Here is a 13,825-nt window from a genome sequence, read left to right on the forward strand (position 1 = left end):
AATTATATAACTAAATCATAATTTATAGGACTAAGTAAACATCAGGTTTACTAAATAAACATCTGATTTATGAAAGGGAATGGTTTCTATATCAGTGGAAAGTCTTTGACATTTTCATTTCTGTTGGATTATTTCCCACTGAAAATGAAATGAATTCTTAGTACCCATGAGAACCTGATGCAGTCAAATCTTGGGTTCCTCTTATTTGAACAGAAATTTCACTGTTTTGAAGAAGCTTACAGTGGAATAAACTATTGAAAATGTTCTTATTTCCCAAGCTCTATTCCTTGTCTCAGTTGGCAACTGTGCATGGATTCTAAGAATCTTCTTTTAATAGAGTCAATGCATTGTTGGTCAACTCCACTTTTTCTTACAGAAAGTGCAAGGTAAGGAACAAAGTATATCCCTGAGGATACATTTAATCTCTTGTTCATGATAGATTCATGTTTTTGCCTGATGGTCATTAAAAGAATTTCAGAACAAAAACAGGGTGTTAGCCAATGCCATCTAATTATGTTTAGGAAGGAAGATCTAGGTGACACAGAATCATCATACCTGAACCTAACTTACAAAACATTGATGTAAGTTGCATATGGTTATAACAGTCAGTCATTAATTTACCTTCTCAGCAAGTGAAGACTTGCAGGAATTACTATTAATGCATATATACATATATACAGACACATATATATTTTAGTTAATGCAAACTTTATTTACAAAGCACTCTTAAACTAGTTGTATTATGTTATGCATTCATACGGAATACAGTGACCCTTCTGGGCTACAGGTAGAATAGCTCACAAACTCAGAGGAAAACTATTAAAAGTTTCTAATAGTTAAAAGCTAGGAAAGATCAGGACTTTACAAATGAGTAATTAAAAATAAAAAGTAAAAGAATATGGAAAGGATATAAAGACTTGTTAGCTCAAACATCCCAGAATCACTTAAATTGAGCTAAAATTAGGATGAGCATTTATTATTCAAATAAGAACATATTGGAAAGTGAAAGGGGTGCTAGTGATAACACTTAAGCTTAAGGTAATTGATGTAACTGGTAGTAAGAGACATGCTCTAGAAGTAAATATATCAGTAATAGACAAGCTCGAGAAGCAAATATATCAGGAATGTAAGAAAGACTAGGCAGTTCCTTGCTGTTTACTTTTTGTCATCTCAAGTGAAGAATTTACTCATATGTATTTAAGCTGAGATATTTGATAGAGGCTCTAAGCTTATATTCTAGTTAGAGGAAGACAAGTAATTAAAACTCACATTGGTTTGACATCAAAGCATCTTTCCCCCACAATGTACTGCAATAAGATAAATACAGAATTTAAAAGATAAATAAAAAATAAACATGTTAGAAACATTCTTACTATTTTCTGAAACTTGCAAATGTATTATACAAAAATATCTTGCTAAAATTCTCTGACTAGCCTGTTGTTTCTGTCTTCTTTCTTTCTTTTATTGCTCCCATGCATATTTTTCAATTTAACAATTAATGCCCCAAAATAAACAGCAAAGCAGTTCTAAATCTGATCCAATGAATCCTGGACATACAAATTCAAATTATTTAGACTTACTTAAAGCCTTCTTAAACTTGGAGCTCTCTTATTTCAAATCAATGCAATTAGTTTCAAATTATATCATCAGTCTATCATTGGGCTTCAGGTTTCCTTTCTTCCTAAATTGAATTGTTTTTCTGTATTCAGAAAATGAAGAAAAATATATCTGTATTATAAATCAAAAAAGTCATTTTATTTGATGATGACTTGCAAGAATTTACCTATAAAAAACCTCATTGATTTAGCATTTTTGCAGTAACTATATTAGTCAAAACACCAGTTTTGCCATTTTTACCAATTTTATGTAAAATACCACATCTATTTTTTAAAGGATAGCCTGCCATTAACATCGATTGGAAAATAGTATAACAAATGGTTTTTAGAAACTTTTGTTACAATGTCAATTATATTGGCTTTCCTACATTTTGTTTGTGATTTGATATCTGGAAGAAAACAGATCAATAAAGTCAAAAAAGTATTAGAGTTACAAATATCAGGTTTCATGTTTCACATAGTATGTTCCCCAGTGAGAGGAATACTGTGGTTCAAATATAGTAATAAATGATAAAAATGTATATTTTTATGTGAGTGATATAGTTTTGCAAGACACCACACTATTTTATAGCAACTTTTAAAGTCAGGTAATTGCATTCAAGGCAATAAAATGTAATACAATGTGTTGTCTCTGAAATTCTAAATGAAATTATGAAAACCAAATTATCTGCTTTTAAATAAATTAGCAAAATTCATTTGTGTTTCAAAATCATTATGCCATTTGTTTCTCTGTGTAGTGGGAGAATCTCAATTTCATTATATATTTCCAAGAAAAATAAGGTCAAATATTAATTGATTTCATCTTGATAATCCTGAACTTAGATTTGGTAATTGAAGTCATCCTTTAGGTAGTCTCAGCCATTTTTAGTAGAGAGTCAAATAAGCAAACAAATAAAAAGATAGAACTTCTATAATGGGATTACAGAATATTTTAATCTTTTTTGTAGTATCATATATGACCTTTTTAGCGGTTTCACTACCTTACATACCGGAAGAAAACACTCTTTTTCAGAAACATAGCTTATTTGGCAATAGCCAGTGTTAAACACAGATTTATCAAGCAACTTAGTAGCTATATCCTCCTATCTACATAAAGAAAAATACTCTAAGCATTAACTCTCAGGGTAAAAAACAAAAACAAACAAACAAAAAGCCAAAACTGGCATCTGTTCTATACCTACAGATATCTAGGAATCATAAAAACTGAGAGGATTAGGAAATGTGTAAATAGTATTAACTTTACAAATCAGCTGAGTTTTATGGGACATAATACTAATTGTAAGAAGCATAACATAATAAATATCAAAGAGTCATTAAATTATATAAAGAGAAAATATATTTTAAAAATTACTTAAACTGTGAAATGGACAGGGAATAGCAAAATGAAATCTTAATTGAAAACTGCAAAGAAAACAAGGACATTATAAAACTAAGCTTTTTAGACATTGATTTTTTTTGTATTTTTCTGAAATTTAACTTAATAAGTTTATTTCAAAAGAAGTATAAATACATTATAGAAAATTAGAAAATGCACATTAGCAAAAATACAAAAATAAAAGCACCATACTCATTGTAGGTAAGCACAGCTATTGTTTAGTATCTTATGTGTAATATTCCAGATACTGTATAAATACAAATTTACAAATTTTTGCCATTTTCAGACCCTACTCTTTTATAACCTGACCAGTTTGTAGTTCACAATTCTCAAAGGTAGCAAATTTTATCTCATAAATTACCTAATCTATATTCATACTTCTGAAGTAGTCCCCAAAAAAGTCTCTGTAATTGATTTGTCCAAAATAGGATCCAATCCAGGATTGCACATTGCATCTGGTTGTCATGTCTATTAAACCTTAATCTAGACCAGTACCTATTTTCATGATATTCACTTAATGAAGAGCATTTGTTAGTTGTCTTGTAGAATGCTTGCCTTTCTCAGTTTCACCAGTTGTTTCCTTTTGGTCAGTGCTTATTTTTCAAGAGTAAATTCTGCTGGCATATGAGGAATTTGGTGTCTTAAAATGTCAACAAGACATTTATGTATGATTTTTAGGTGCAGAAATTGTAGTCCTTTGTATCTTTAGGTTGTTAGTGAACCTATCATTCTTACAGAGTTGTAAGAAAAGAAAGAAATCGAAATCAATCAAAGGAACAGTTGTGGGAAAATATTAAAATTAAATGCTATGTATAGAAAATCCTGAAAAATCCAGGTGAAAGGGTACAAGATTAGTACCCAAAACTCAGTAGTTTCTATACACAAGAAATCAGAAAAAGAAATCAAGAATAAAATTCCATTCAGAATAGCAACTAAAAGAATCAAATATGTATGAATAAATCTAATGCAGGATATAAATGACTTGTATACAGAAAATTGTAAAACATTACTAAAAGAAATCAAAGACCTAAGTAAATGGAAGGATATTTCATATTCATGGATTTGAATACTAAATATCTTTAAAACATCAATCCTACCCAAAGCAATTTATTGATTCACTGCAATCCAAATCAAAATTCCAACAACTTTTATTGCAGAAAGGGGAAGGACAAACATCAAATGTATATTGAAGGGCAAGGGGCCACAAAAAGCCAAAGCCATCTTGAAAAAAAGAAGAGGAAAGTTGGAGGCCTCATAGTTTCCAATTTAAAATTCGTTACAAAGCCACAGTAATCAAAACAACATTGTACTGGCACAAGAAGAGACATTTAGACCAATGGAATAAAACTTAGAAATCAACTGTTACTGATATGGCCAACTGATTTGTGACAGGGGGCAAAGACCACACAATTGGGGAAAAAATAGTCTCTTCAACAAATTGTGCTGGGAAAACTGGATCTCTATCTGAAAAAAAGAGGAAGACCCTTATGTCACATCTTGTAAAAAAATCAGCTCAAAATGAGATCAAATAAGAGTTGAACTATTAAACTCCTAGAACAAAAGGTAGGGATGCATTTTTCAGGACCTTGTGCTAGGCAATGGTTTCTTAGACTTTACAACCAAAGCACAAGCAACACAAGAAAAAAAAAAAGGACCTTATCAAAACTTTAAACTTATGTGCCTCAAAGGACTTTATCATAAAAGTAAAATGGCAACTTACACAATAGGAGAAAATATTTGAAAACTACACATCCAATAAAGATTTGATACCCAGAATATATAAAGAAATCCTTCAACTTAACAACAGAAAGATAATCTGTCCAATTAAAAAGTGGGCAAAGGGAAAGAGGCTATGGCTCAATCGACTGGGCTCCTGTCTATCATATGCGAGACCCCGGGTTCACATCCCAGGGCCTCCTTGTGAAGGCAAGCTGACTGGTGCCTTGGAGAGCTGATGGCCCATGCCTGGACCCACAGAAAGCTGAAGGCCCGCACCTGTGGATGGCCCACACCCATGGAGAGCTGGAGCAGCAAGATGATGCAACAAAAGGGAGTCAAGCAGACACAGAAGAAAGCACAGTGAATGGACACAGAGGGCAGACAGCAAGCAATCGGAAAGGGGGGAGGGATAAATAAAACAAAAATAAATCTAAAAAAAAGAAAAAAGTGGGCAAAAGACTTGAATAGGCATCTTTCCAAAGAAGATAAATACATAGCCAGAAAGCACATAAGAATCTGAATATAATTAGCTGTCAGGGAATTGTAAATCAAAACCACAGTGAGATACCATTTCAGACCCAATAGAATGGCTGTTATTTTTTTAATGGAAAATTATAAATGTTATCCAAAAAAATTGAATGCAGGGACTCAAATTGATATTTATGCACCAATGTTCATAGCAGCATTATTCACATTTGCCTAAAGACGGAAGCAACCCACCACCTGATGAATGGATAAATAAAATGTGGTATATATACATACAAGCCATAAAAAGGAAAGAAGTCCTGATATGTGTGACAATATGGATGAAATTTGAATACACTAAATTGAGTGAAATAAGGCAGGCACCAAAAGAAACATATGATCTCACCGATAAGAAATATTTAGAATAAGCAGACTTAAAGAGCCAGAATGTCGAGCATAGGTTACCAGGGGATGGATGGGGATAGGGAATGGGGAGTTAAGTCTTAAAATGTACAGGATTCCTATTTGGAATGATGGAAATGTTTTGGTAATGAAAGGTGGTGATAGTAGCACAATATTGTGAATTTAATTAACAGCATTGAAATATGTAATTGAATGTGGTTAAAATAAATATTAGGTTATATATACAGTAACAGAATAAAAATCAAAATAAACTAAAAATCTAATCACCACATAGTGAACCCTAATTTAAACCATGGACTATAGGTAATAGTATGGTTATAAAAATATATTTCCTTCAATTGTAACAAATGTTCCACATCAGTGCAAGGTATAACAATAGAGTGGTATAGGAGAATCCTTTGTTTTATGCATGATTGTTCTATAACAATATCTCTAAAAAAATAAAAACAAGTAAGCGTTAATCAGAAGAATATAGAAAAAACCCACTGAGTTTTTGAAAGTTTCTATTTTCGTTACTATGACCAGTCTAAATAGTAAAGGCATGACAATTGACCATGTGACAATTGATCACCACTTGAATTAGATTAAGAGTATAGAGACAGGGTCTTGTTTTTTATTCTATTGTAAGTGATTCTTCTTACAACAAAAAACAAACAAAAACAATAGAGCATTTTCTTTTAATTTACAGTGACATCAACATATTTTCATAAACACATACCAGTTAGTCTTTTGTAAAATAAATAAACAATAAAAGTTTGGAGTTTGGTCCAGTCTACAATTAACAAAATTTTAGACATTAGTCTCAATGATACATAAATCATTTGCAATAAAATTGTAAGCTGAAGAAGCAAAAATGCAATGCTTTCTATATTAGCTTTTCAGGGATATTTTAGGCACTTGAGCTGAAAATTATGCCTTAGGTTGAAAACCAAAAATACTTTCTGAAATATACATTTATTTCATGTAAGTTTAAAACATTAAAATTTAAAAAACACATTCAATGATAATGTGCATGTAATACATGTTTGAAAATATATTCTTTACACATGCAAAAACACATCACAATGATGAGTTTGTGTCCATACTATAGTTTAATTTTCTCACCATGGGCTTTTATATCTTTAGAAAATCCCATTTAGGAAAATCCAGTTGAATTATAGCAACATTTCAGTATGTTATAGTACTTTGTGCTGTCAGGAAACAACCTTTAGGATGAACTACTCTTTTAGATTTTTCTGCAGTTTTATATGACAATATAGCAGTCATAACCTTTAAAAGACATGACTTCATTTAGAGAAGAAGTTACACAGTTTTTTTTAAAAGGTCTTTAAAATTTTAAGAATTTATTCAGGATCATCCACTATCATTATTTCTGATCTACCTTAGAGGAAAAGTTTATTTTGCAAGAGCAAGTAATTTTTTTTCTAAGAATATGCAGCTGCATAGTTAGAGTAGTTTCTCCTAAAAATAGGAATATAATACATAAAATTCTTTGCTATGGAAAGCATAGGGGTACAGGGAATTCATTTTTACTTTTTGACATCTATCATTACTTCATGGTAAAATATTTATTAGGTAGCACCTATGTGTTTTGCTCTGGCATATGAAATTAATATGTGATAGAATGACTACAGAAAGCTCATATATACTATTTTATTCTAGAACAAGAAGTTAAAACTGTTCAAACCAGGGTACAATTTAGCTTAGAAAACAAGAAGTAACCCGTTTAAAAATGTTATCTTCGCCAAAAAGATGTTAGTGAGACATTTCAAGAAGAGAAATTTCCAGTAAATTTCTTCTTAATCTCTCCCTTTTTGGCATAAGGGAGTATGATGCTTCCACACACTTTTGATTATGATATTTATCATCATTCAAAACACCTGTCTGGCCCAACGCTAATCTTTCTCTTGCCTTTTCTCTGATCAGCATTGCTCTCATCAGAGCTTCAGATAGCACTTTTCGCAATAACAGTTCTCTTACTGGTATCTAATACTCCAGGGGTATGGGGTTTGTATCGCTCTATACCATTCATTTTTGTTTCAGAGCAGTAGTTTAAACTGGAGGAAGTTTTGGCAGACATTTGCCAATGTCTGGAGACGATGTCATGACTAGAGTAAGGGATGTTACTAGCATCTAGTAGTGGAAGCCAGGGATGTTACTAAACAGCCTGCCGTACATAAGACTGTCCCCTACAACAAACAGACACCCAGCCCAAAGTGTGAACAGTACCACTGTTGAGAGAACCTGCTTTCCAGAAAAATGCTGAGAATGATATGATATACCATGCCAATACTATTAAAATATTTTCCATTCTTAGAGATAAAAATAAAATTGAAATTAAAATAATTTTAAATGCCCTCATGTCAACATTTTGGCATATGTTCTTCGTTCTGTTACCAAATTTTACATTTCTTTCATCAAACTGCATGTTGTAGCTGCTCATCTCCAGAGATTAGTTGTATGTGCATGGTTATTATTAAAAGCAAACACACAAAAAAAACACAGTCCTATTTTTTTAATTTGCATTTCTTCTAACTGACTAAATTTGTGATATATGGAGAGTGTCTTATACAACTGCTCTTTCCTCTGTCTTCTCACGCTCCATAAATTTTTTCCATTCTGTTTGGCAGAACGCCCCTGATAGCAGCCGGTGTCATTGGTGGGCTCTTCATTCTGGTCATCATGGGTCTGACATTTGCAGTTTATGTTAGAAGGAAGAGCATCAAAAAGAAAAGAGCCTTGAGAAGATTCCTGGAAACAGAGGTAAGGTCTTCATTTCTTCTCTCCATATTTTCAGGATTTTCATTAGATTTAGAAAATTAAGGGGACATTCCATTTTTTAAATTGAAATGAAAATTCTGCTCTATTTCCTACTGAGGGTTTATATTTTGTATTATCTTAAACAGAGTTGATGAAAAATCAGAGTATGTAGTAAAAATAGTTAAGGCAGATTCATGGCTTCAAGTGGATAGATGTCCAGGGGTCAAGGAAATTATCCTATTGGGAAAATCAGCTCTTTCTTTTGAAGGGGCAGGAGGAGGGTTCCTATTGGCATGATCTGGGTAGAGATATCTCAGTGGTGATGGAACTAGAAAACGTTAGAAAGACTTAGAGTTTTTCTGATTCAAAAGTAAAGTGAGATAGACAAGCAATATATGCTTTAATTAGGGTTATTAAATTGGCAGCCGTGATCTCATTATACCAGTGATGAAGGACTGAATACAAGATAAAGTTTATACTGTAATCACACAGACATTACAACACAATTTATGAAATTCATTTACTATTATACCTGATAGTTATTGTGAATATGGAATTTATCCTTAAAGTATTTTAATTTCTTTTTATTGCCAAACCGAGTTCTCTAGCATGCAAGCTGATAACTTTCACTGGTGAACTGGACATGTGACAGGGAAAAACAATTACAGAAGACTATACTTCACCCTCTCCTTCTCACGCCCATCCTACCTCTTTTTCCTGATACACACATATCTGCCTGTATGAACAATTCAAAGTAATTGTGGCTGAATTTGTTTTCCTTCTCATTGTCAGTGTGAGAGTCCGACCTGTCCCTAAACACTGGCCGAGATGGGAATATTCATTCATTCATACATTCATTTGCATACTCATTAAATTTTAGCCTTTTCCTCCAAAAGCCAAAACTGGATAGGAGAATCATGTGAAAGTTTCAGGAAGCTGTTCCACAACTACATATAGGAAAATTTTCAAAGTATTTAACATCTGAAATTGACACGGGCTGTCTCATCAATAGTTTTTTGCTCCAGATTGTCTTTCTTCTTTTTACAGGCATAAAAAGCACAAAAGAACTGTTGTATTTATGTTTTTCTCCCAGCACATACTTATTGAGATGCAGTATATGCTTGATGCTTTGTTAGATGCTGTGACTCAAAAATTCATTGATGATGCATGATATGGGAGTCTATCCCTTGAAGAGTGACAGATTCAGTGCCTATGATATTCTAGGCATGGTGCCAGTGTTCCACCTATATTATCTCATTTTATCCTTTAACAATCCTCTAAGCTAATTATTGGTATACCTATTTCACAGATGAGAAATGAGGAGCCCAGAGGGATAAAGTAAATTGCTTTCTAAGCCTGTGAGTGGTAGCACTGGTTTAGGAACCTTGGTCTTCCAAATTTAAATTCAATCCTCTTTTCATTATATATATGGCAGGTTTATCATAACCTACCATACAACTCCTGGTCACCTTCAAAAGAAGGAGCATCTCTGCTAGAGATTCTTTGACAGATTTAACAAAGAATTTTGTGATTCTTTCTGAACAGATTTACATGTAACTTGAATGCAGTTTTGTGCTATCAAAATAATGTTCATACAACATAGTAATAGCATATTGAACTAGAAAAATATTAACTTGTCAAATTGTAGTAAGGGCTTAAATATGTTGATAATTTTATCATGTTCTTTTTAAAATTATTGCCATTGCTACACTTACACTCAAAATTCTGTTCAGCTAATTAAGTAGGCCATGATGTTTACAGGAGCATGATGATAATCCTCAAGCTGGAGGCCGCCGTGCACTTAGCCTCATCTTTGAAATCCTGGGGTGGTTTCAAGACAATTTGAGTAGGAATAGTCTTTAATTATTTCCTTATGCTGAGAAAGAACAGGCTATTTGTCTGTGTTTAAAGTTTCATTACTTTATTTAACTTTTTTGAAAAGCCTACCATCTTTCCTTCTTGCCTTTTTCCACAGGCATAGATAATAACTTAAAATTGTTATATAGGATACAATTTTTTTCATGTTCAGAGTCTCTCTCATGAATATATTTTTTCTCACATAACAAATGATTGGCCTACATTTCCATACATTTCCCACTCTCATTCATCCTCTCTGGCTGAATCACATCTAAACTATCATATATCTAAAACTATGAGACCAGTTTTTTCAGAACTTTCCTACAACCTGCTGGATCCCCCCCTATGTCATCATCATGATGCTGTGCCCATCCCCATGTCAATCCATATTCAAAACCTCAGGAATAATCTTAAATGAACTTCCTTTCATGATCTAAAATGAATTGGCCAAAGTCCCCAATGGTTACTTTATTCCTTCATATTACATATCATTCATGTGTGATTTAGAATCAAGTCATAAAATTTTAGATATTTTGTTGGAAGATACTCTAGGACTTTGCCACAGAAAACGTGTTGAAGGTCCACCATCACACATAGGTATCATCTGAGTTTGTAAAAATGCAGAATTTCATACCTCCTTCAGACCCACTGAATCAGGATCTGCCTTTCAGTAAGAACCCCAGGGAGTTCATATGTACACTTAGATGGAGAAGCCCTGTCTTAGGGTATTGGCGTATGCTAACTTTTACTTTGTTTTCTTTCCTGATACATTTTTCCCTAGATTTCCAGCTAGATTTTAAGTGCTAAGAAGGGCAGTATTTCATTTTTTAAAATATACATTAAAGCCCCTAGCTTAGTATGTTCCAAGATAGTCTCATATAAATTACTTATATCTACCCACACAAAGACCATGAGAAGAGAAAGGACAAGATACGAGGGAATGTCCAAATGTGTCTGTGAATGGTGAGTTGTCCATGTTACAAAAACGTTGTCACGATAAGTATTTTCCTGTGTTTCTGCCTGAGTGAGAAAGAGAACCAGAGAGACAGAAAGAGAAAGGAGGACCGATTGTTGGAATGAAAGTTCTATTAACTGGGTTCCTTTTGCTTTACAGCTGGTAGAACCCTTAACTCCCAGTGGCACAGCGCCCAATCAGGCTCAGCTTCGTATTTTGAAAGAAACTGAGCTCAAGAGGGTAAAAGTGCTTGGCTCTGGTGCTTTTGGAACCGTTTATAAAGTAAGTAAAAAACAATATATACTATCAATTATTTCAAAGTTTTGTTTAAAACTTTTTAAAAATATTAGCCAGAATCATACTGTAGCCAACCTATCTCCTTTTACTATTCAGAGAGGAAGACCTCTTTAGTATTGAGAAGTTACTACACAAATTAATTCAATAATTTTTGCTGAATAAGCTGGAATGAATACAGTCATGAGAGAAAGCCAGGAAACACTGGTACAAAGCAGAAGTATTTTTCTTGTTCTGGATGCCCTTCAATATCATCATCTTCCCTTAAACATTTTAGAATCCCATCCAGGATACCCAGCTGCAGCCCATTTTCCTCTCCTCCAACATAGTGCTCCACTATGAAATCATAGGCATGCCTGGGAACCATGACATCATCCCTTGCTCTTCCGTCTGCCTTTTATTCAAAAACCTCTCCCATCAGGGCTCTGCTAGACAATTTCTTAAGAATCCACACAAATTATGGTGATGTGTTATTAGGCAAGGAGTAGTTCCTCAGCCAATTTTTGACTGCATAGTAACACATATGATTTAATAGGCAATTTTCATTGTTACGATATCCTAACCATTATGAACAAAATAAAAAAAGTGGCAGTGGCTTTATATGCAAAATTCAGGTCAAATAGGAGGGAAGAGTGACATGAATTTTCATAGGGATATTTCTGAAAAGGGAAAGCTCACATGATGACATTCCTATGTTTACGTAATTGCAAGATCAATCCAGAGGCCATCTCAGGGTTAATTGTGGTCGGATTTATTTTAATGATAAATAAGAGAATTAAGGAATTCTGCCAGGTTAGTACAGAATCTTTCTTGTACAATTCCAATGAGTTACTTTGCCCGTTTTATATATGTTTTTAATATTTTTAATTTTTCTTAAAACTATGTGCAAGTCTGGTTTTTACAAATAATATCTGTTAAAATAGATCAACTCAAAGGAATTTTACCCTTTAAAATGCTAATTTTAGAAAGCAACAATGCTTTATTTAACAGAAAATATTAATTAGCATTTAAACCTTATTTTTTTCTCTCCTGAGTGTGTCCAAGATAATTTGATTTCCTTAAAATAAAATATTTTATTCTAAGGTCTAAATATAGGGGTTTCTTAACCTTTTAGTGTATGTGTTTTATTCAATTAAATTCTGAATTACTGACTGAGCTCCTAATTCCTCAATAAGGAAAAATATTATCCAATAAACTATTTAATAACAAAACTTTATTAATACTTTATGAAGAGCAATTAATTGACCATTGTCAGAGTGCTTTACCTTTATTGAAATAACTTGTAAATGAAAGTTTATTGGAAATTCCATAAGTATGTTTGAATTTTATGCCCAAGATGGGTATGGTTGAACTTAAGTTTTAATAAACATATTATTTGTTACAAGGATATAGTGTCTTAAAGTATAAATGATTATTCTTGAGCACAGATATACCAATTGCCTTAACCCATTATTTGGTTAACTTTTACAATTTTTACAACACAGAGAACTTAGCTTATTTTGCTTTTAACCCATAGATTTTCCTTTTCCCTCTTCTTAGGAAGAACTAAACCCTTAAATTCACCTTCTAAACATGAAAGTCTTTTTTCCCACATTATTTTTATTACCTTTTAGCAATTTTTCTGTTTAGGTCTCCTCTTATATTATACAGCTCTGGGTAACACAAATGTTACACATTCTAGTATAGAATGTACACATTCTAGTATAGAAGTACAAAGTCAAAAGCTTTTTTTAAAAAAATCTTTTCTTTATAACCACAATGTTATTGTGATTTAATATGAAATCTTTTTTTTTTTTCTGTTTTTTGTTCAAAGGGAATTTGGGTACCTGAAGGAGAAACAGTAAAAATTCCTGTGGCTATTAAAATTCTTAATGAAACAACTGGTCCTAAAGCCAACGTGGAGTTCATGGATGTAAGTACAGACACCCAAGAGATCAGATTTGTATCTAGTATTAAGTGGATTACTTGGAGAATTAAAATAAATAAATAAATAAGCCCTTACAACATACAAAGTTTCCTCTTTGGAAATGGTATAATTTTATAATTAAAGAAAGGTCACTTCCCTTTATATTACTTACACGTTTTGGATCCTCTCTGGTTCACAGCTATCCTCTTGGGGCAGTAGAATTCACCTTTGGAATGTATAGACATTTACCATCCCTAGGATGAATTATCTTGCATGTTGGATTTGACATGCTGTGTTTTCATCTTGGTATATATTTCAAGTAAAAGCAATACATAATTTGAAGTGAAAATGTAATAAACATAATCAATTATATTTAATAACCTGATTTCTTAAAATTAGCTGCACTGAGTGATATTAGATAGACCACGTGATGGTAGTCATAATACCAGTCACTA

General features: G+C 32.7%; 1 protein-coding gene across 9 annotated transcripts in view; it reads left to right on the forward strand.

Annotated features, from left to right (window-relative positions):
- Positions 1-13,825, forward strand: part of ERBB4 (erb-b2 receptor tyrosine kinase 4) — a 1,195,692-nt gene that overhangs the window by 940,637 nt on the left and 241,230 nt on the right. For all 9 annotated transcript variants that reach the window (XM_058300185.2, XM_058300187.2, XM_058300190.2 and 6 more), the window contains 3 exons: positions 8,229-8,361; positions 11,330-11,452; positions 13,278-13,376. In XM_058300185.2, coding sequence (XP_058156168.1) covers positions 8,229-8,361; positions 11,330-11,452; positions 13,278-13,376 — 355 coding nt within the window. The remainder of the gene's footprint in view (positions 1-8,228; positions 8,362-11,329; positions 11,453-13,277; positions 13,377-13,825) is intronic.

The sequence above is a fragment of the Dasypus novemcinctus genome, chromosome 7 (assembly GCF_030445035.2).
Source record: "Dasypus novemcinctus isolate mDasNov1 chromosome 7, mDasNov1.1.hap2, whole genome shotgun sequence".
Classification (NCBI taxonomy): Eukaryota; Metazoa; Chordata; class Mammalia; order Cingulata; family Dasypodidae; genus Dasypus; species Dasypus novemcinctus.